At 45.6% G+C, this 20076-nt stretch overlaps 1 protein-coding gene across 2 annotated transcripts in view; it reads right to left on the bottom strand.

Moving 5' to 3' along the window:
* Positions 1 to 20076, bottom strand: part of GABRA2 (gamma-aminobutyric acid type A receptor subunit alpha2) — a 140882-nt gene that overhangs the window by 26323 nt on the left and 94483 nt on the right. For both annotated transcript variants that reach the window (XM_054989924.1, XM_054989923.1), the window contains exons 4-5: positions 6892 to 7112; positions 1482 to 1564 (exon numbers count right to left, since the gene is read on the bottom strand). In XM_054989924.1, the coding sequence (XP_054845899.1) occupies positions 1482 to 1564; positions 6892 to 7112 (304 nt within the window). The remainder of the gene's footprint in view (positions 1 to 1481; positions 1565 to 6891; positions 7113 to 20076) is intronic.

Here is a 20076-nt window from a genome sequence, read left to right as displayed (position 1 = left end):
CGATTGTCTGAAATATCCACCATGAATTAAGTTAGAAAAGATATAGGTTAATATAAGAAGGCTAAAGGGATTCATTCAAATGTGACAAAGAAGAAGTAGATTTTTAAAAGATCCCAGCATCCCAATGTCATTGGAGGTAGAGAGTGCCCTCAATTCATAGCTGATCTATGGCAACCATTGCTTGCCTCTGCAACCTTGGTCATTGTTGGAGGTCTCTCATCCAATTAGTAACCAAGGCCGACCGTGCTTAGCTTCTGAAATAACAACAACAAGAAGATTTGATTTATATACCGCCCTTCAGGATGACTTAACACCCACTCAGAGCGGTTTACAAAGTATGTTATTATTATCTTCACAACAAAACACCCTGTGAGATGGGTGGGGCTGAGAGAGCTCTGAGAGAGCTGTGACTGACCCAAGGTCACCCAGCTGACTTCAAGTGGAGGAGTGAAGAATCAAACCCGGTTCTCCGGATTAGAGTCCCGCGCTCTTAACCAGTACACCAAACTGGCTCTCTGATCTGACGAGATCAGGCTCACCTGGGCTATTGAGGTCAGGGCCCCAATAAAACAGGAATCCAGTGGCATCTTGAAGACTACCAAGCTTCTGTGAATCAGAGCTTGGTTTATCAGTTAGTCTTTACACTGTCAAACATTTTGTGACTGACCCCAGTATGCCATGATTGGCCTTGCCCATTTTGTGGTGGTGCCCACAGGATCAACAAGACTGAGGTCCCCCTGTGCTACAAAATGTAAAACAAAGAACTCGTAATATGATCATAAGCAAATCATTTTTTCATAGGGAGCTGATGTTATATTATAATGCAAATACATTGAAGCTATGCACAGATATCTTGTGGTGCATACTGAGCAGGGTGTGGAAGGGCTACTATAAGACTACTGTTACTAATACTAATATTATTGAAACGATACTATTAGGACTACTAGCGTGCCCAGTTGTATATACAAAGTTGAATACCACTATCCAATGTGATGGCATCACAGGACCCCAGCTATGATATCATCAGGCCCAACTCAATGAGTCTCAGAGTTTAGGACGGGACAAAGCAAACCTAGTTCCTTTAGTCAGTGTATTCATGCCCTCTCACTAAATTCCTGGCCACTGGCCTGAAGGAAGGTATATTTTATTTCAATCTATACCCACTCTACATCAGGTATTGAAATGCATTTATTTTGGTGCTAGGTTCTTAGCTATATCATTGTCCTAATATTAAATCCGGGTAATAAATTTCAAGAAAGTTTGTGATGAATTAGGCTACAACCTCTTCTGAAAAAGCAAGAAAACAGGAAGTTAGCAATATGATCAAAAGGAGTGAGAAATACAAACCTCAGAATACATATCATGTGTTTAACATTACTGAAGCATACATTCATCTGAGCAAGGCCAAGTGAACCAAAGAGATATTAAACTACGGAAGGTATTTACTAGCTAGAGGCCACACTTTTAGCCATGTTACTTACAGCTGCCAAATTTCAGTGGACACGAATGGGCATCCATAGGGAAGTCTTCCAAGTGCATTGGACATTCTGCCTGGACTGTAAGCCTAGAAGGTAAAACACTCACGTCAGTCTGCAACTGAGAGGTCAAGAAAAACAATTCAACAGAAACTAGCAGAATTCACGCGGGCCTCAGAGATGAAACAAATTAAATTTAAATTATCTTTACTTTATCCCTTTTATATTAAACTGTCCTATACAGGATTCTGCCACGTCACATCAAAAGTTGAAAGAACAGCTGACCTCAAAAGTATAAAAGCCATTTGAATGTAATAATTGTGAAGCTCTAGAGTGGCTGGTATAGGAATACAGAGCTGTTCTCTCAGGTGTAGAATGCCTTCAGAAGAAATGAATGAACAATTTAGTTTTGGTTATTTGAACCAATCAATTCTCCACAAATAAGTGAATCAAAGCTGAGACAAATGTTCAATTAATGCCATAAAAAACTATTGTCATTACCTCAGGCTACCCGCTCCACTAGTAGAAATACAGTATATTTACAAACATCTATACTTATTTCTTTCCAGTGTTGAAGATAGCTGAACATCTGCAAGAGAAGCACCGCATAAATGAATTTCACTGTGCACTTGCAAAATATAGGCTACTAGTAAGTAGTAACAAAGCCCATTGTGGGGAAAAAATTCAACGGGCTCTAGAAAGGGGAGAGTGGGCAAGCGGGCATTGCCACTTCCTCCGTGCCTGATCCCGGCCGGTGAAGGGGGGCAGGCGTTGCCTCCTGCTCCGGGCTTGATTCCAGAAGGATGGAAGTGTGGGATGGGCACTGCTGCCTGCTCCGCTCCTGATCCCAGCCAGGTGAAGAGGGGTTGGACATTGCATCCTACTTCATGTCTGATCCCAGCTGGGTGAAGGCGCGCTGGGAGGGTGTGGGGAGGCCTTGCCACCAGCTCTGCTCCTGTTCCCTGCTGGGTGAATGGGGGGGGGGGCGGGGATTGCCTCCTGCTCTGCGCCTGATTCCATCTGGGTGAAGGAGGCTGGCATAGCTGCCTCCTCCACATCTGATCCCGGCTAGGTGAAGGGGGGCGGGCAGGCACTGCTCCCTGCTCCGTGCATGATTCCAACGTAATGAAGGGGGAGTAGGCATTGCCACCTACTCCACTCCTGATTCAGGTTGGGTGAAGTGGGGAGGTGGCATCACCTCCTGCTTCACACCTAATCCCAACTGGGTGAAGGGGGTGGGCATTGACACCTGCTTCATGCCTGATATCACCTGGGTGAAGGTGGGGGGTGGGCAATGCCACCTGCTCCGTTCTTGATCCCTTCTATGTTTCACTAATGAGTTAGAAATGATAGATTTCACCATTATGTTGCCTTACATATTATCTGTTGCTTTAAATATGTACCCCTATTATCCTACCTGTGCTTTACATTGTTCAATTCAAGCCCTAGAATTGATTATGTTCCATTTCAGCAATTTCTCAACCCCATACTGGATCATTGCTAATACTATATCTTTGTAAACTTATATTCTTTTACCCAATGACATTGTTTATGGAAATGTTCTTGACACGGTATGGAAATGCCTGCCCTTGTCCTTGCCACTAATTGTACTAATCTCACACTATGTAATCCATCTTGAGTCTCAGTGAGAAAGGCAGAATATTTATTTATTTATTTACATTATTTATAGTCCGCCTTTCTCACTGAGACTCAAGGCGGATTACACAGTATGAGATTAATACAATCAGTATCAAGTAAGTACATTTCAATACAATACCATAAGGTAAACATATACAAGTTTAAAGACATAGCATTAGCAAGGATCCAAGACCGCGTAGAGATACTGAAGCAAAACAGAATCTATTCTAGGACTAACATTAGACAACATGGAGCGCTGGTTGTACATAGGAGTACATATTTAAAGCAGCAGATAATATATGAGGCAAAAATGGTGATTAAGTCTATGATCTCCAACTTGTTAGTGAAGCATCTGAGACCCCATCCCTACAATACAGCCCTCCCATTTGAGTAAAAAGCCTTTTTGAATAGTTCGGTTTTGCATCGTTTACTGAAAGCCAGGAGAGTGGGGGCTCTTTTGACTTCCTCAGGCAGGTCATTCCACAGGGTAGGGGCCACCACAGAGAAAGCCCTTGTGCGGGCTGCTGCTGATTTCACCTGTGAACCTGCAGGAGACCCTGTTCAGATGAGTGAAGCTGCCGTGGAGGGATATAGGGAGGGAGGCGGTCCCGTAGGTATGCTGGACTAAAGCCGTGAAGAACTTTGTATGTAATACCTAATACTTTGAACTGAGCACGGTAAATGATGGGTATCCAGATATAAATAACATTAAGTATATAAATAAAATTACCAGCTTCTCCATGCTTGATGCCACCAAAGTGAAAGCAGGGGGTGGGCAATGCCATCTGCTTCACTTCTGATACCAGCTGGGTGAAGGTGGGGGGCACTGCTACCTGCTTCGTGCCTGATGCCATCTGGGTTAAAGCAGGGGGTGGGCAATGCCACATCTTCGCTCCTGATGCCAGTTGGATGAAAGGGGGGTCTTTGCCACCTGCTTTGCATCTGATCCCAGCTGGGTGAAGGGAGGCTGGGCATTGCCTCCTGCTCCACGCCTGGTTCTGGTTGGGTGAAGGAGGCAGGCATTGCAGCCTGCTCCGCACCTAATCCTGGCTGGGTGAAGGGGGACGGGCATTGCCGCCTGCTATGTACCTGATTCCAGTGAGTTGAAGGGGGGGGGTATTTTCACCTGCACCACTCCTGTTCCCTGCTGAGTGAAGGGTGGGTGGGTGAAAAGGGCATTTCCTCTTGCTCCATGCTTGATCCTAGCTAGGTGGAATTGGGGGCAGGCATCACCCCCTGCTCTGCACCTGATCCCAGCTTAGTGAAAGGGCGGGGCAGCCATCACCACCTGCTCCGTGCCTTCACCCAGCTGGGTGACGGCGGGGATGGGCATTGCCACCTGCTCTGCTCCTGATCCAAGCTGGGTGAAGGTGGGGGTGGGCATGGCCACCTGCTCTGCTCCTGATGCTAGCTGGGTGAAGGGGGGTGGCATTGCTACCTGCTTCACTTCTGATTCCAGCAGGATGAAGCTGGGGGGGGGCATTGCCACCATCTCTGCTCCTGATCTCAGCTGGGTGAAGTCTGGGGAGCGAGCATTGCAACTTACTCTGCTTCTGATCCCAGCTGGATGAAGGCAGGGGCTGGCATTGCCATCTGCTCTGCTCCTGATCTCAGCTGGGTGAAAGCAGGGGGTGGACAATGCCACCTGCTTCGCTCCTGATCCCAGCTGGGTGAAGATGTGGAGAGGGCATTGCCACCTGCTCCACTCTTGATCCCAGCTGGGTCAAGGCATGGGATGGGCATTGCTGCCTGCTCCACTTCTGGTTCTGGTTGGATTAAGGAGGCAGGTATTGCAGTCTGCTCCACTCCTAATCTTGGGTGAGTGAAGGGGGGCGGCGGCATTTCCTCCTGCTCTATACCTAATCCCAGCTGGGTGAAAGTGGTGGCAAGTGCTGCAACCTGCTTTGCTCCTAATCGCAGCTGGGTGAAGGGAGGTGGGCTTTGCTCCTGCTCTGCACATGATCCCAGTTGAGTGAAAGTGGGGGACAGGCATCACCACCTGCTCTGTGCCTTTACCCAGATGGGTGATGGCAGAGTGGGTAGGTGGGCACTGCCTCCTGCTCTACTCCTGATTGCCACCTGCTCCACTTCTCATTCCAGCTGGTTGAAGAGGGGGGCAGGCATTGCCGCCTGCTCTGCACCTGATCCTGTTGTGGGCTTCCTGCTGTGCCGTGCTCTCTGGAGGAACAGGCTGCCTCATCTGGGCTTCCTTCTATGGCAGTGCCCTCTGGTCGTACACCAGTGTAGGAAGTGAGTTGTCTAGAACATGCTTAGCCTTTTACATAGTAGGTGTATAATGCTTGGTGTATGTGTGTGCCTTATACTTCTAAGAGCCTTGGGGAATGGAATGTTTCGCTTTATCCCGTATGTATGTGGAAAAAACAGATTGCTGTGTCATTCTGGGCGTTTCCTTAACATATATGAACACTGGTTTCTGAAAAATGTGATATGGATGAAGTGAAAGATTGAGCAAAGAGGTTCATGACTTGACACTGGGGTATGCACCAAAAAAATTAATCCACGTTATCTGGATCCAGGTCTCAGAGATCCTCCCCCCCCCCCAAAATCTAGGATCCCTGAACTCAAGGTAAGATTCTCTAATCCTGTTTGGCAAGATTAGAGAATCCCAAATTTATTCGCCCATTATTTATGAGGAAAACTATCTGGAGGATATCGGGGGCTGGGAGGGGGGTTGCATTTTTCAAGCAAATTTGCAGAGAACCTACTCCTGACAGTCCACTAAAGATCACCCCCCTCCCAATCTTTAGAAGACTGCTCCAAAACAAAGTATGCCGCAGCCACTCTGCTCTCAGGCAGAAACACACAGGGGCAACGCTGTCACTGGCCAAAGGCACATTCCCAAATGCAAACTCAACCCAGAGAAACCCAACAGAACCAAACTGAACCAAGGGAATGGAATCCCTGCAGAACCAAAGTGAATCAAGGGGTTAACATCAACCCAGCGAATCATGTCAAAACAGTGAATTCCACCCAAACCAAACTGAAGCAAGGGGCAGTATTGCAACTTAGCCCCACAGAACCAGTGTCACTCACAGAAGCCAGGAAAATCAATCAGCAAATAAAAGAACAAAAGGCAGGAACGACCAATGAGCCTATGACTATCAAATCAGTTCCTCCAGTAAGCAGCGCAGGTCGCAAAGTAGGCAGGCAGCAAGCAGACAAGCTGCAAATCCACTGGTAAATCCCTTGCCAAAGGCAAAGAGAAGAGAGCATGCCAGGCAAGAGAGCGAGCGGCACTCAGCAGCAGTCTCTCTTCAAGAAACGACCACACAAAATGGAGGCTGCTCTGAGCCAAGCTACTTTTAACTCCCTTGCAGGCAGTTTGAAAAAGGCTCTCTCCTTCTCGTTGACTTCCATTGGCCAGACAAGGATTGTTCCTGCATGGATTAGCCACTCACTCCCCTCTCCCTGCTTTGTTCTCCCTTCCCTTGTGCTTTGGCCTCATTCTCCTCTCCCTCCTTCCCCTCCCCTCTTGGAAAAATGTGGGAGAAGTCAGGGAAACAGCCACGCAAGAGGCTGAAGACGTGTTTCCTGGATTAACCCAGACTATTCCAGGGATCTTGACCTGGGTTCACGGATCAAATCTGGGATTCTCTAATTTGGATTTAACCAGATCAGAGGGATGGATTTAACCAGATCAGCATACATCCAGCTTTTCCCCTCACTGCCTGGATCCAGAGATCACACACCCCTACTTGAAACGAATATGATAAGCAGCCTGCCAAGAGAATGAATACAGAAAGATGAACATTTGTACCTCATGGTATACAAAAGCGTCCCATCGTCTTGGATTCGTAGCAGCTTGTTTGGCATTGTCATATTATGGGCTACTGACTTCTTTCCATTGTGAAAGAACGTATCTGGAGTCCAGATTTTACTGGCCATTAAATTGTTTAGTCGGAGAATGTTCATCGGACCCGTAAACTTTAACCTCTCGTCTTTCCACTTTTGGCGAAAGAAAACATCTATTGTATACTCCTGTAATGGAAAAAATACAAATGTCTTCAACACAATTAACCGTAGACTGTTTAAATATAGAAAGAGCATCACATGGGCCACTTTGAGTAATCATGAAAAACAAGGGGGAAGGAGAAATACTTTAATTGTTAAACAAATAAAAAGTCATAATTTTTGCAGAGAAAATTCTTAATACTTTCAATTTCATAATACATGTATTTGCGAACAACCAGAACCAAATCTAAACCAGAAGTACATTTTCTTTTCTGGAAATCTAGTTTGGTTCCACAGTAGACTGACATGACTGTTCCACTCAATTTGTATGAACAACCTTGATGACACTGCCGTCAACATACTGCATTCCAGTGTTCTTCGTTCATCTTTTCCACACTTGACTTGTAGTTATTTTTTTAAAGAAAACTTGTAATAAAATTTTGGCATGGTGCTATTCCATGTGGTCAGTCCAAGTGCTTTCCAGGGCAACCATCCAGGGCAACCATCCCTTTAAAATATTGTTTTTCTCCTTCTAAGTTATTTCTTGTTCCTTCCTGCAGTTCTATCAGGTCATTGATGAACTCATTGTAAATTATCAACTCTTCCTTTGGGGGAAAGGAGAGGCTCTTTTTTAATATAACTGCTATAACAAAAGGAACAACAACAAAAACAATATTATAAAAATACAATCAATGATTTTGGCTGCCTACAAAGTAGAAAGCAGTATTAAGACTCTTGCTCCTGCAACCTTCCCAAAGTACCAAAAACTGGTCATTGTTTATTCACGAGCACCACAGAAAAACTAGTTATCAGTTAGTAGAGAACAGGAAATAATTAATCAGGCTGTAAATAAGGGCCTAAAATGGAAATTACAGGGAAAAGCAAGGCCTTTGTTGAACGGGATTTACTTCTGAGTAGATATTAGGGCTCCCAGCACAAGGATGACAACCATCTGGAAAATCACCAGTTGAGTGGGAGCCCGTGAGTTTTGGCTGAATGTCAGAACACTGCTAGAAACATGATGATGTAGAACTCAGAATAATGTTTTTTACGTGTGGTCAAAGGCCATCACAATCGAGCAAATAAAACATGAATGATAAACAAGAAAACTATAATGATAAAAACACATTAGTACCTTTCTTACACGCAGGTGGGTGATATAGCTTCCAGTACTGCCAAGAGGTAACATTACTGCATTGTCCACAATACCAATTGGTCTCTCTACCCCCCAACCCACCACTTTTCTTCCACCACTCAGCTAAACAGTGATGGAAAAAGCCAGCAGGGGAGAGGAGACTCCTGCTGAAGTGAGACCTTGAAGTAAGGAATGGATTTATTTTAATTCCACCTGCAGCTCAGGATCACCAGTCAGTAAAATCATGAAGAGTTCCATGAAAAACTGGAACTGTATTCGGATTTGCGCTGGTTTTCAAATTTCTGCAATCTGTACTCTATTGTATTGTTTACTGAATGTCCCAGTCATTGATCATATTCACTTACACTGTAATCCACCTTGAGTCTCAGTGAGAAAAATTCTCCGCCGGAGAATTCTTTATTGCTTCCATAGCTCCAAAGGGGCCGTTTGTCGCGCGCCTCAGCGACTGTTTTCCCGCCCAAACAGCCACATGTCCTTCCAGCGACCAACGGCCCCTTCCCTCAGTTCTCCCTTGCCGCCGCTATCCAATACACATAGGCATAACCGTCCAAATCACCAATTCTTATCATTGTTATCGTACCTATTGTAATTCAGCATTGGAATTCACAGCGGGGCAGGAGGGAGGGATGTGTGTCAGCACAGAAGAACTCGATGAACATAAGTTACAGGTATGTTAACCCTGTTTTCATCTTCGTTCTTCTGTGCCTCCACACATGGGAGAGTACCAAGCTTCACACAATAAGGAAGGTGGGGTGAAATCCAACTCAATTTCATTATATAACAACAGTCCTAGTACCAGGACCAATAAATAAATAAATAATTGTACAGTAACATTTAACTTGTTCAATAAATATACATATATACATGTGTACTGTCAGTTATTACAATAATACCCCCCAGTATCCCTTTAGGAAAAAAGGGAGTGAAGGACAGCCTTGGCAACAGAAACCTCTTGCTCTGCATTGACATCCATAGCATAGTGCTTGACAAAAGTGTCAGCAGAGGACCACGTAGCTGCCTTACAGATATTAACCAGCGGCACACCCCTGATGAGTGCCGAAGAGGCTGCTTGAGACCGTGTGGAATGGGCTCTGACCCGAAGTGGGCAAGCCTCCCCAGCCAGAGTATAGGCCTTAGTAATGGCCGACACAATCCACCGTGACAGGGTCTGTGAAGATGCTCTGTGGCCCTTGTCCTTGGCTCCAAAACAGACAAACAAATGGGGACCATTATGGAAGTCCTTTACGTCAGGCTTTCTGCGTAGTCAACCCATGAGGACTGGATCCGCTTTACTCACCCATACTGCTTCTTTAATTCTACACTTGGAGGGAGTTGAACTGAAGTGGTATCTGGGTCTTCGTTTTTTTTAACACTAGAAAAATGCCCCATTTCTGCCGTGGAATTCAGCCAGGAAAAGACTGATTCTGCGACAGATGCAGCCTTTCTCCATGTGGAATGCAAAAAAGTCTGGGAAGCAGTTTGGAGACTGAATTGGGGTATTTTGACCATGCAAGCAGAAGTCTGAAGAGAAATCAATGCAGTATGGGACCAGAACTGATGAAAACACCCCATGTGGAAACCCCCCCCCCACACACACACTCTTGATGTTGCTTTGTTTACATCCGCAGGGAAAATAGAACACACACATATACATCGTGTTGCTCATAATCATATAAACATAATTATTTGTCTGCCACAATTAATTCACTCTAATGAAATTTTTCATCTTTATTAATGTTAAGAGTTATTTTTATTTTAAAGGCCCTTTTAATAGCATATCATTTACAATAAGTACACAAAAAAATCTTGCTAAGCTCTGTGAAAAGTTGCCATTGCTTGAATTTATTCTCTCCAAAATATACACACAGTGATAAACTTACATAACTACATTTTGCCTGCTAATGTGTTTCTTCTCCAGTGGTTTTTCAGTATTTCAAAGTTACCTACAGTTCTATTTCCTTGCCAGTTGCTAGGGAAATGAATGGCTTTCTAATGAACAGAAGACTAATTGCAAAAAGTGAGGGAACGGGGTTTTCTTTTTAATTTGTACTGCATAAACATTATCTTTTAATATGAGCACATGCATAAAAGCACTGTGTGTTTATATTCTCACTGTGCTACTTCTAGTTATGTAACTGTGAACTTCAACTTCAGCTGTCTAGAAAGAAGGAAAACATCTCCAGAATAAGAGTAACTCAGTTAGGAGTAAACCAAAAAAAAATCCCTCTCATTCTTTTCTTTCACTATAAATTATGCAGCTCAAGATCCTCTTCTACAAATTAGGGCCAGCTCAACAAACTTTAACACCCAACATCTTCCAGTTCCTGGACCTCAGCAGAGAAAGTCTGAGTGCAAAGAGGGGCACCAGCTCTCGGGGTGGCCCTGGCCACCAGGCAAGCAGCAGAAGTTGTCTGTAGCCCATCTTGGACCCGGAAAGCACAAGGTCTAGAAGAAAGCTACAGGGTCAAGGCATGCCCACCACCTCTTCTCATATGCTGCCTTCTGTCCATAGTGAACAAATATCCTAAGATCTTATGTGTTCAAGGGCAAAGGTGCTCTAAAAGAAACAATGGGAATCTATGAAATCCAGGCGGCCTCACCAAGAAATTCAGGGTTCACATTTTATAAAAGCTTCAAGATGGGACTCCAGCTGAGGAGCTTGAAGCTGATAAAGCATATCCTGAATTCAAGCTCTGATTGCATTTCATGTATCTACATACTGGCCTACTGGAAAAGCAGAGTGAGCATATACATTACTGTAACGTGCTCTCTTCCCTTCCCTAATGGTTTATACACCTGAAAAGACAATCCAGATGTTTGTCAATTTACACAAACGACAGATAACTCTGCATGCATGTAAGTGAGTTAAATCACCAAAGTCTCCTGCTGATGTTAGTGACCTTCCAATTCTACTTTCAGCAATCACAGACATTTTTTTATTATTTATTTACAAACTGTGGTTTCATGACATTTTCAAAAGCACAGTTATTCTGTGTTATTTTTATATCTGAGATTGGACATAAGGCTGTACTTTGCTTTAGTTTAAAAGCTGTATTTAATATGCAGTTAAGGGGCAAAAACATGCCCATAATGAAGCCAAAGGAGTTGTTTGATGTGAACGCCATTTCCCCCCCAAAAGGAATTACTCAAAGCAGACTATTCAAAAGCAGTCTTTTCTGACTCGTGCCCGAGTCTTTGGAACACACGTGCCTACTATTACAAATATACTGTCGAGACATGGTGGGAAAAAGTAGAGTGACTCCTTCAAGTCAACTCACTAGCAAATTACTCCTCACTGCTCTCTTTGTGCCTAATCTCCATATGAAAACTAAAATAAGGAGAAGTTAGGATGACACCGTGAACAGGGCTTTTTTTCAGGCAGAACGTGGGGGAACGGAGTTCTGGAACCTCTTGAAAATGGTCACATGGCTGGTGGCCCCACCCCCTGATCTCCAGGCAGAGGGGAGTTTAGATTGCCCTCCGCACCGCTGAGCAGCGCGGATGGAGATCAGGGGGCGGGGCCACCAGCCATGTGACCATTTTCTCCGAGGGCAACCCACTGAGTTCCACCACCTCTTTACCCATAAAAAAAAGCCCTGACCGTGAGTGATGATCTTGGGCCAGCCACTCACTCTCAGTCTAACCTGTCTCAAAATGGCTGCTGTGAGCATAAAAGAGAGGGAAGAACTCTTTGGTTTTCCTATTACATGAATTTCTCTACTCCAAGTTGGTCAAGGGTAGAAATAAAATGTTCAGATATTGAGTTTGATGCCATTTGGGACAAAACACGACCCCCAAGTTTATTATTGACCTCAGTCCTTTTATAAACAAGTACTTTGTTTTTGGACCAAGAATAGTCTTAATCCTCAAAGACAGAAGTAGTTGCAAAAATAATTTTTACTACCTTTTAAAGTAAATTTGTTCTGTTTCAGAGGATTTTTTGTTGATTTGATAATGAATCTTTACTGATCTGTGGATGGGAAGTTGGATACCAGGATTTATATTTCTCACATGGCAAACAGTTTGTGAGCCTGCCATTTTTTACAATCACTGTCAGTATTGGAGGTTTTATATGCTAATGGTTACTTGGGCCATTTTGGATGGGGAAAAGGCAGGATATAAATATTTTAAATACATAAGTGAAATACTTTTCATTAAACCAAGGTGGATTCGGTTATATAAGAACTAGCAACAATGCCTGTTGTGTGAAAAAATACAAGGGGCTGTAGAAAACTGACTTGGTGGGCCCCCTCCTGGCAGCAAGCAGGCGCTTCACAGCAGCCTGGAGGCCGGAGTGGGAGGGCACTCAGGGGAGGTGTAGGGAGAAGAGTTTAGGCCATTGATTCAGCCGGCCCCCTCCCGGCAGCAAGCAGGCGCTTTGCAGTGGCCTCGAGGCCAGAGTTGTCAGCAATATGCCTGCGCGAGGATAAAAAGTGAGTCATTGCCAACACGGCTTGCCTTTTATATAGTAGGACAGCAGAAGAATTGTGAATTACTTTAAGCACTAGAATCTCAGGATGCTCCTCCTTACTGACAGCCTTTCACATTGCTTGTTAATAATTCAGGCCTTATTTTCCATGCGTCAAGAAGAAAACATTATATCCATGAGGACTATAGGGAATATGACAGAGCATTCCAAATGCCAGACAATCAAACACAAGACGGATGTTTGGAAAGCAAGTGCTAACCAGGAGCTAAGCAAGCCCATGAGAGAAACCGCATCTACATCTGTCCCTTGAATGAACAGAGATGAAAGAATGCTGGCCACAAACAGGAAGGTGCTTGTTACCTAAAAGAGCAGTAAAAGGAAACAATGGGGAAGGGCGGGCGGGCAAGATTTCCTCCATTCCTACCCTCACACCTTTACCTCAGTAGTGAGACGATGGGTGAGGAATTGGTTGAAACTCTCCAGAGCGAATGTGAGGGGGTGTAAATTTTCTACTGAAGCTTGATCCCTCCTTGAAGATGAGGGATACAAATCCTGTCAGAAACAGCCAATGAAGCCTCTGTGGTGATAAAGTGACCTGAAAAGCTCCTTCACAAAAGCCTGTATGGTTGTTTAGCTTCGGGGTTTGGTTTTGTCTTTTAACCTAAAACCTTTATTTTATGTATTTTTGCATTTTATATATCATTCTTGTCAGGCTTTGGCATGGGCGCAGCTATGCAGAGCACCAGTGGGCCTGAACTACAGCTCCCAGGCACAGACAGGGACAGCACAGGTTCCAGGTCTGTGGAAGGAGGGGAGGAATACATCACCCTTACTCCCTCTCTACCACTCGCAGGCCTGCTCAACCTGTTGAACACCCTTCCACCCCTGCTTCTTGTCTCCAACCCGTCCCCGTCCCCGTCCCCGTCCCCGTCCCCGTCCCCGTCCCCGTCCCCGTCCCCGTCCCCGTCCCCGTCCCCGTCCCCGTCCCCGTCCCCACTCCTACACAACCCACCATGAGCTCCCTACTGAGCCTGCTTTTATAGGGCTTCTCCCAACTTCCCCCTCCCTCCCAGGCTCTGCCCTATCCTTGATGCCCTCCAGCTGGGTATGCCCTCAGGTGTTTCCTCTCTCATCCCAGTCTCTCCCTGCTCTCTTATTCTTCCTTGCAGGGTGGGGCTAGATGTAACCCAGCTGGTGGCACCCTCAGGTGTTCCTCCTCTCATTCCTCCCTGCCTCCTTATCCTTCCCAAATAAAGAGAATGGCTGCTTCCTAGTGAAACTAGCAGAAACGTGGCAACCTCCCACAGGAATGCTTCCTGTGGGAGGTTGCCCACATTTCTGCTAGTTTCCTTATCCTTCCCTGCAGGATGGGGCTGTCCCGGTCTTTCCAGGCAACGTTGCTTGGCTGCCTCTGCTCATGAGGAGCCACCGTGGCCTCCTGGGCTCTGGCCAGTTCCCTGGGGTAAACTTGGCTGCTGGTTCCCCCCAGGACTTGGGCAGGGGCATCTAGCCCATTTATCCTGGCGTCAGTTTCCCAGGTAGGCGTGTGTGCCTTTAAGGCTTGGCTGGGCAGTGTGTGCCTGGCTGGCTTCCCCAGCTGGCTCCTTTCCTCCCTCCCTCCCTCCCTCCCTCCCTCTTCATTGGTTGGGGCTGCATCAACTCCTCTAGGCTCTCTGCGTCTGCTTCTGGGGTGCTGTCAGTCTGCGGGTAAGGGGTCTGTGGCAAGTCTGGGGTGCTTGGGGTACTCGCCCCCGGACAATTCTATTGTCTAAAATCTGCAAGCTGTATAGACACACATGTTAATAAATGAATTAATAAAATTAATAAAAGGGAAAAAAAGATCCATCCCTTCCACTCTTTACCTTCCATCCTTTCTGTGAAATTCTGCAATAGGTAATGTTGTAATAACACATTAAATGAGAACATTTTCAGTGTTAGCTCACTGTATGATATGTGGTTAGATTCATAGGTTAAGAGAAGTTGTTTTTGTTTGATTTTTTTTTAAATACCAGATCAAAGTCATATAGAGTCGAGTAGTACCTTTAAGACTAAACAATTTTATTGTAGTATAAGCTTTCAAGAACCACAGCTCTCTTTGTCAGATGCATCAGAGATTTTTTTCTGCGGAAAGAGGTGGGGGATCTCTCACCCAGGGCAACTCCCAGCAGGAGGTGGCACCCTGTCAGTACATGTGTGTGCGCGCAAAGCACACGTGTTCCTGGGTCCGTGTGAGGATGTCACTTTCAGGAACTGATGTCATCGCAGAAAGTGTGGCTGCCGCCCCCTGGGAGAAAGAAAGAGAAAGGAAGGGCAAGAAAGAAAGAAGGGAAGGAAGAGGAAGGAAGGATGGATGGAAGGAAGGAAGGAAGGGAAAGAAAGAAGAAAAGATATGGAAAGAAGGAAAGAGGGAGGAAGGGAGGAAGGAAGGGAAAGAAAGAAAGAGAGAGAGAGAGAGAGAGAGAAAGGAAGGAAAGGAGGAAGGAAAGACATGGAAAGAAGGAAAGAGAAAGAAAGGGAGGGAGGGGAAGAAAGAAAGACATGGAAAGAAGGAAAGAAAGACATGGAAAGAAGGAAAGAGAAAGGGAGGGAGGGAGGAAGGAAGAAAAGCTTCAGCTGGGAGGAGGAGAATTCCCCTCCTCTCAGCTGAAGTTTAAAGCTCATTTGGGGCTTCCCCCAACCAGCTTGCCAAGCAAACAGTAGCTCTTTTAACCCCCTCCCCCTTCAGCTGTTGGGGGGGGGGCCTTCCCCCAACCAGCTGAAGAGTGGGGGTTAAAGAGCTCCTTTCCCTCACAAGCTGGTCAGGGCCACCTGAACACATGACTACTTTGCAGAGCTGCCGGAATGCTGTGCCAGTGTGTTCTGGAAGAAAAAAAGGCCTGCATCTGACAGCTTATGCTACAGTAAAGTCTTTACTATTTTGCAACTACATACTAACACGGCTAACTCCTCTGGATCCAGATCAAAGTCCACTCAGTTGTTTCTTAGAGGATGACGGGCTTCTAAAGGCACATTGTGCATGAGGCTATACCACTGAAGTGTAACACAAGCGGGTCCTGTAATGATGGCTATGATTCTGCTTTTCAGACCAAAATTGTTCCCCAATTCAAACTCCAAACACAACGATGGTGATAGCTGCTGAATGTAAATGATAAATAAATAGGATTGCCAGGTCCCCCACTATGGTGGGGGCTCCTCTGTCCCCAGCTGGCACCACTCACCACTACTGACCTGCCCAGTGGGTGGGTGGGGGGGGCATCGAGAAAGGGCATTCCTTGGTGATTATATCATTTTCAGCATGATTTGAAAGCTTCCAGGGCATGCTGGAAATGACAAAATTGCTGGAAGATGTAGTGCACACACACTTTGTATGCATGCACAGGTGAGTAGCTGTCGTTCCCCACATTCCCCGGGTTTTGACTTGGGGGGACATGGCAACCATGGCTTGACAATGTGAAAACAAAGAGCAGTTAGCAATTGGAACAATACTGATCTTCCCTGGCTGACGTTCTTGCTGGAGTGGAAGTAGTGCGAGGGCCCAGCCCTCCATCTGGTGGCAGAAGCCAAAGGGTCTGTAGTCACAGTGGACTGGCAGTTAGAGCAGAAGGGTTTTGTTTTGTTTTAGCAATCTTGCAGAGAATTGATTTTCAGGTAGAGCTCTATGAAGAGGAGTCTATATTTAGATGTGATGTTCTGTCACATCTCATTCTTGTGGTAAACTGGCAAATGATACTAGTACATGAATGTGCCTGATACTGAGTCAGATCCATCAGTATCATCTACTCTGTTCTGATGGGTAATGGAGATCTTTCACAAATAACTGCTACCTGATCCTTTTAACTGGAGACGTTAGGGACTGAACTTGGGAACTTCTGAATTAAAGGCAGGTGCTATGGCCCTTCCCCCCTCCATTTTATTTTAGACTAGCTTCTTTAAGCCTCTCTGGGCAAAATATTACTTTCATGGATCAAAGTTTTAGCACTCACATCCTGAAAGATTCAGGTCTGGGATTCCTGATACTTAAATTTCAAAATACTTGTTGATTGTTTCTGAAAGATAAAATCTATAGTCTTTGAAAAAAAAAAGAATTTTGTCATGTGATCCTGCGGTGTATTGCCTCTAATCCTGAGGGGGAACCAAAGCCGATGCACATTCTCTCTCTGAACAGCTTCAGCTAAAAACCATGGGAAATGTTCCTGCAGAACTTCTGAAACGAAACGTCAGTCCCAGTGCAAAAGACCCACTCCCAAAGCAGGATGAACCAACAAAGCCCAACAAAACCAAACTAAAGCAAGTAAACCGATATCAAACCAGAAGCAAGGCAGAACAGAACCAACAGGTCTATTACATTCATCCATTTTAATTAAATCTTAGTGTATATAGTATGAATCAAACTGAAGGGAATCCCACCAAAACCAAACTAAAACAAGGGAAGCAAACTGTCAGGTGCTTAACACACCTGTCGCACCCAGCTACACCTTGTTGTTAGGATTGTACTCTAATGCTTGATGTTATGGGTACAGTTAAATGCTGAGGATATTCTTTGACTGGACTGCAAATGTTACTCGGTGCGAAACTATGCAAGGGAGGTGTTTGTTCCTGCTGTTATCTGTATACTCCTCTGAACTGCACAGACACCATGACCTTGAAAATCCCATACATCAGTTCCCACTTAGGTGTTTTCCCGCTGAGCCTAGCTGACCGCTAGACTGTGGGGAGGGGATTTTAGAATTTGTCCATGAACACCTATATATGTTTGGTGCTTGCATGTGAACATTATTCCTGGCAAAGATGGAGTAAGCTCATGACATTAGCAGCTTTTCAATAAAGTGCTTTTACTGCTTGCAGTGAAGTCTTTTGAGAGCTGCTTGACAGAGCCTTACAGATTGCCAGGAATCACGTTCTCCTCGGACCTGAGTAAACGCAGAATCCTGACACCCGTGCCATGGCAGCTGAAGGGTACAAGGATACGGGTGCTGCAGAGAAGACTGAGGAAAAACTCGAAGACCCCACGAATGTGCGGGGGCCCAACATGCACACACTGGTTGGAGCTGGAGTGTGGCTCCGCACCAGTTTTCCCCAAAGGGATGCCGGCTACAGAGACTAACGACAAACGAAAAGGCGCCCCTGGTTAGAAACAAAAAAATACAAGAGGAGAAACACCCAGCCAGGAGGAAAAACTAACTTTTTCTATTCATAACATGACCTTTTATCAAATAATATTTAAAGTGACTACATGCATTATGCATATCTTAAAGTGCTCAACATTCCATCAGGTATTCCTCTACCACATATCAATACAATCATATAAATACAATCAATAAATATTTCATCACAGCTCAATCAATACAATAAATATTATTCATGAAAACTATACAAGATAAATTAATGGCCGCAATTCAGCATTTAATATCCCAGTAACACAGTCCTTGTGTTGCTTAACCCCAACGAATGTCCCTTTGAACCATTCAGGGAGACGCTGGGGAAAGAGCTCCAGGGAGAATATCCAACAGGTAAGAGGTTTCCAATATTATGCTCTCTAACGTTTTTTTTTTGTTGTTCTTTTTCAGCTGCACTTGTGGACAATGAGGATGGAAGAGTTTCAAGCCCTCCTAGCTCTAACTGGGGCTGGCTATTGTTACACAGATTTCGTCCAAAGATTTCTTCAGTGGCAAGGATTCTGTCCACTGCAACGCTTTCTATAAACTTCGTCTTGAAGGCTTGCCTGGGCATACCCACCCACCCACGTACGCACCACCCTTGGACAGCAAGCTGATTTATGCTCACCTGCAGAGACTGATGGATCCAATTGGTTTCCAGAACACTCTGTGGGATCCGATACCTCCTGGTGGCTTGTTAGATATGCTGGTGGAGGACTGGCATGCCCATCTCACCGAAGCTATCAATGAGATTGCCCTGTCGCCCTCTTCACAGTAGAGTTTCAGATCAAGTTCAAGGTGCTGGTCTTGACCTTTAAGGCCCTTAGCGGACTGGGACCAGCATACCTTCAGGACTGCCTCTCGCCCTATATATCCTGGAGGGCAGTTCTCCCAGAAGGGAAATATCTTTTGGAGATTCCTGGGCCCAAGGAGATCTGTCTTGCCTCAACTAGGGCCCAGCTCTTCTTAGCCCTGGCCCCAACCTGGTGGAACTCTCTGTCTGAGACAATCCGGGCCCAGCAGGATCTTTTAACATTCCCCTGGGCCTGTAAGACAGACGTTCCGCCAGGCTTTTGGTGGTTGAGGCGGGCAGGCCTCCTCTTGGCCTCCTAGTGAGGGGGGGAAGACTGCCCACTCCTAATTTTTAGCTCAGTGCTGCGTATTAGCCTCTGTAGACCCAGTCATGTTTCAGGGCTGTGAAATCCGCTGTCTGTTTAAATTTTGCTGCCAATTTTAAATTGCTTTCAGCTATATGTTATTTATTGTATATTGTATTGTGTTTTAATCGGGTTGTGATCCGCTCTGAGCCTGCATTGTGGGGAGAGAAGACTATAAGTCAGATAGATAGATGGATAGATAGATGGATAGATAAATACAAAAATTACTAACTTTCCCCCCAGTTGGTCTAAACTTTATTGGCACTGGATGAAGAACAGGCTGTGCACCTTGAACAAAACTCTTTGCAATGCCAGGCATTGGACTGGCAAGGAGATCTGTGGCTAGCCACAAATGCAAGGGCAGCCGCTCAAAGAGGGCTGGTGTTTCAACATAACACATAAAAAGGTTGAACACAAAAATGACTAACAATAAAACTAATAGATGAGCATCATATACCAAAGTCTCATAAGCGTGCGTTTTAAACTTACCACAACATATCTCACTTATCTCCTACAAGCCGGAGAGTGGCGCCTGCTACAGAGATGGGGGAACTTAGGTGCGACATGCACACCTTCATGGGCAATATCCAAGATATGATGTGGGTTGCCTTCCAAACTGATCAGCCGGGAGATGATGGAGGCTGGCCAGATCAAGCCACCCAACCACATCAGGACCAGCAACCTATCCCTCCTCCAGATGATCAAGGGGGCCAAGCACCGGTGAAGCCACCAGACCAACCTGTTCACCTATATGAAGACCTGGCAGGGCCAGTCCCAGGACCTCAACCACAACAGCCACTGGGGATCCGCAAGCTAGAAGTCCACTTTGATGGGGACCCAGAGGCATTGGGGCACTTCTTAATGCAGGTGGCAGAGTTTTTGAAGGAATGGGGCCCCACCTTTCCAGATGAAGCCAGCCGGGTGAGTTATCTGGGTTCCCAGATAGGAGGAGTGGCAGTGAAGTGGTATGTGACTCTCTACACGACCAGAGCCATGGAACTCTGGAGCATGAGGGCCTTCATGCATGCACTCAGAGAGCAGTATGAGGACCCCCTCGAGGAAGAGAGGGTGTGAACTAAGCTGAAGTGCATGA

The sequence above is a fragment of the Eublepharis macularius genome, chromosome 10, assembly GCF_028583425.1.
Source record: "Eublepharis macularius isolate TG4126 chromosome 10, MPM_Emac_v1.0, whole genome shotgun sequence".
NCBI lineage: Eukaryota > Metazoa > Chordata > Lepidosauria > Squamata > Eublepharidae > Eublepharis > Eublepharis macularius.
The sequence above is the reverse complement of the archived record's forward strand: the minus strand, read 5'-3'. Positions and strand labels throughout refer to the sequence as shown.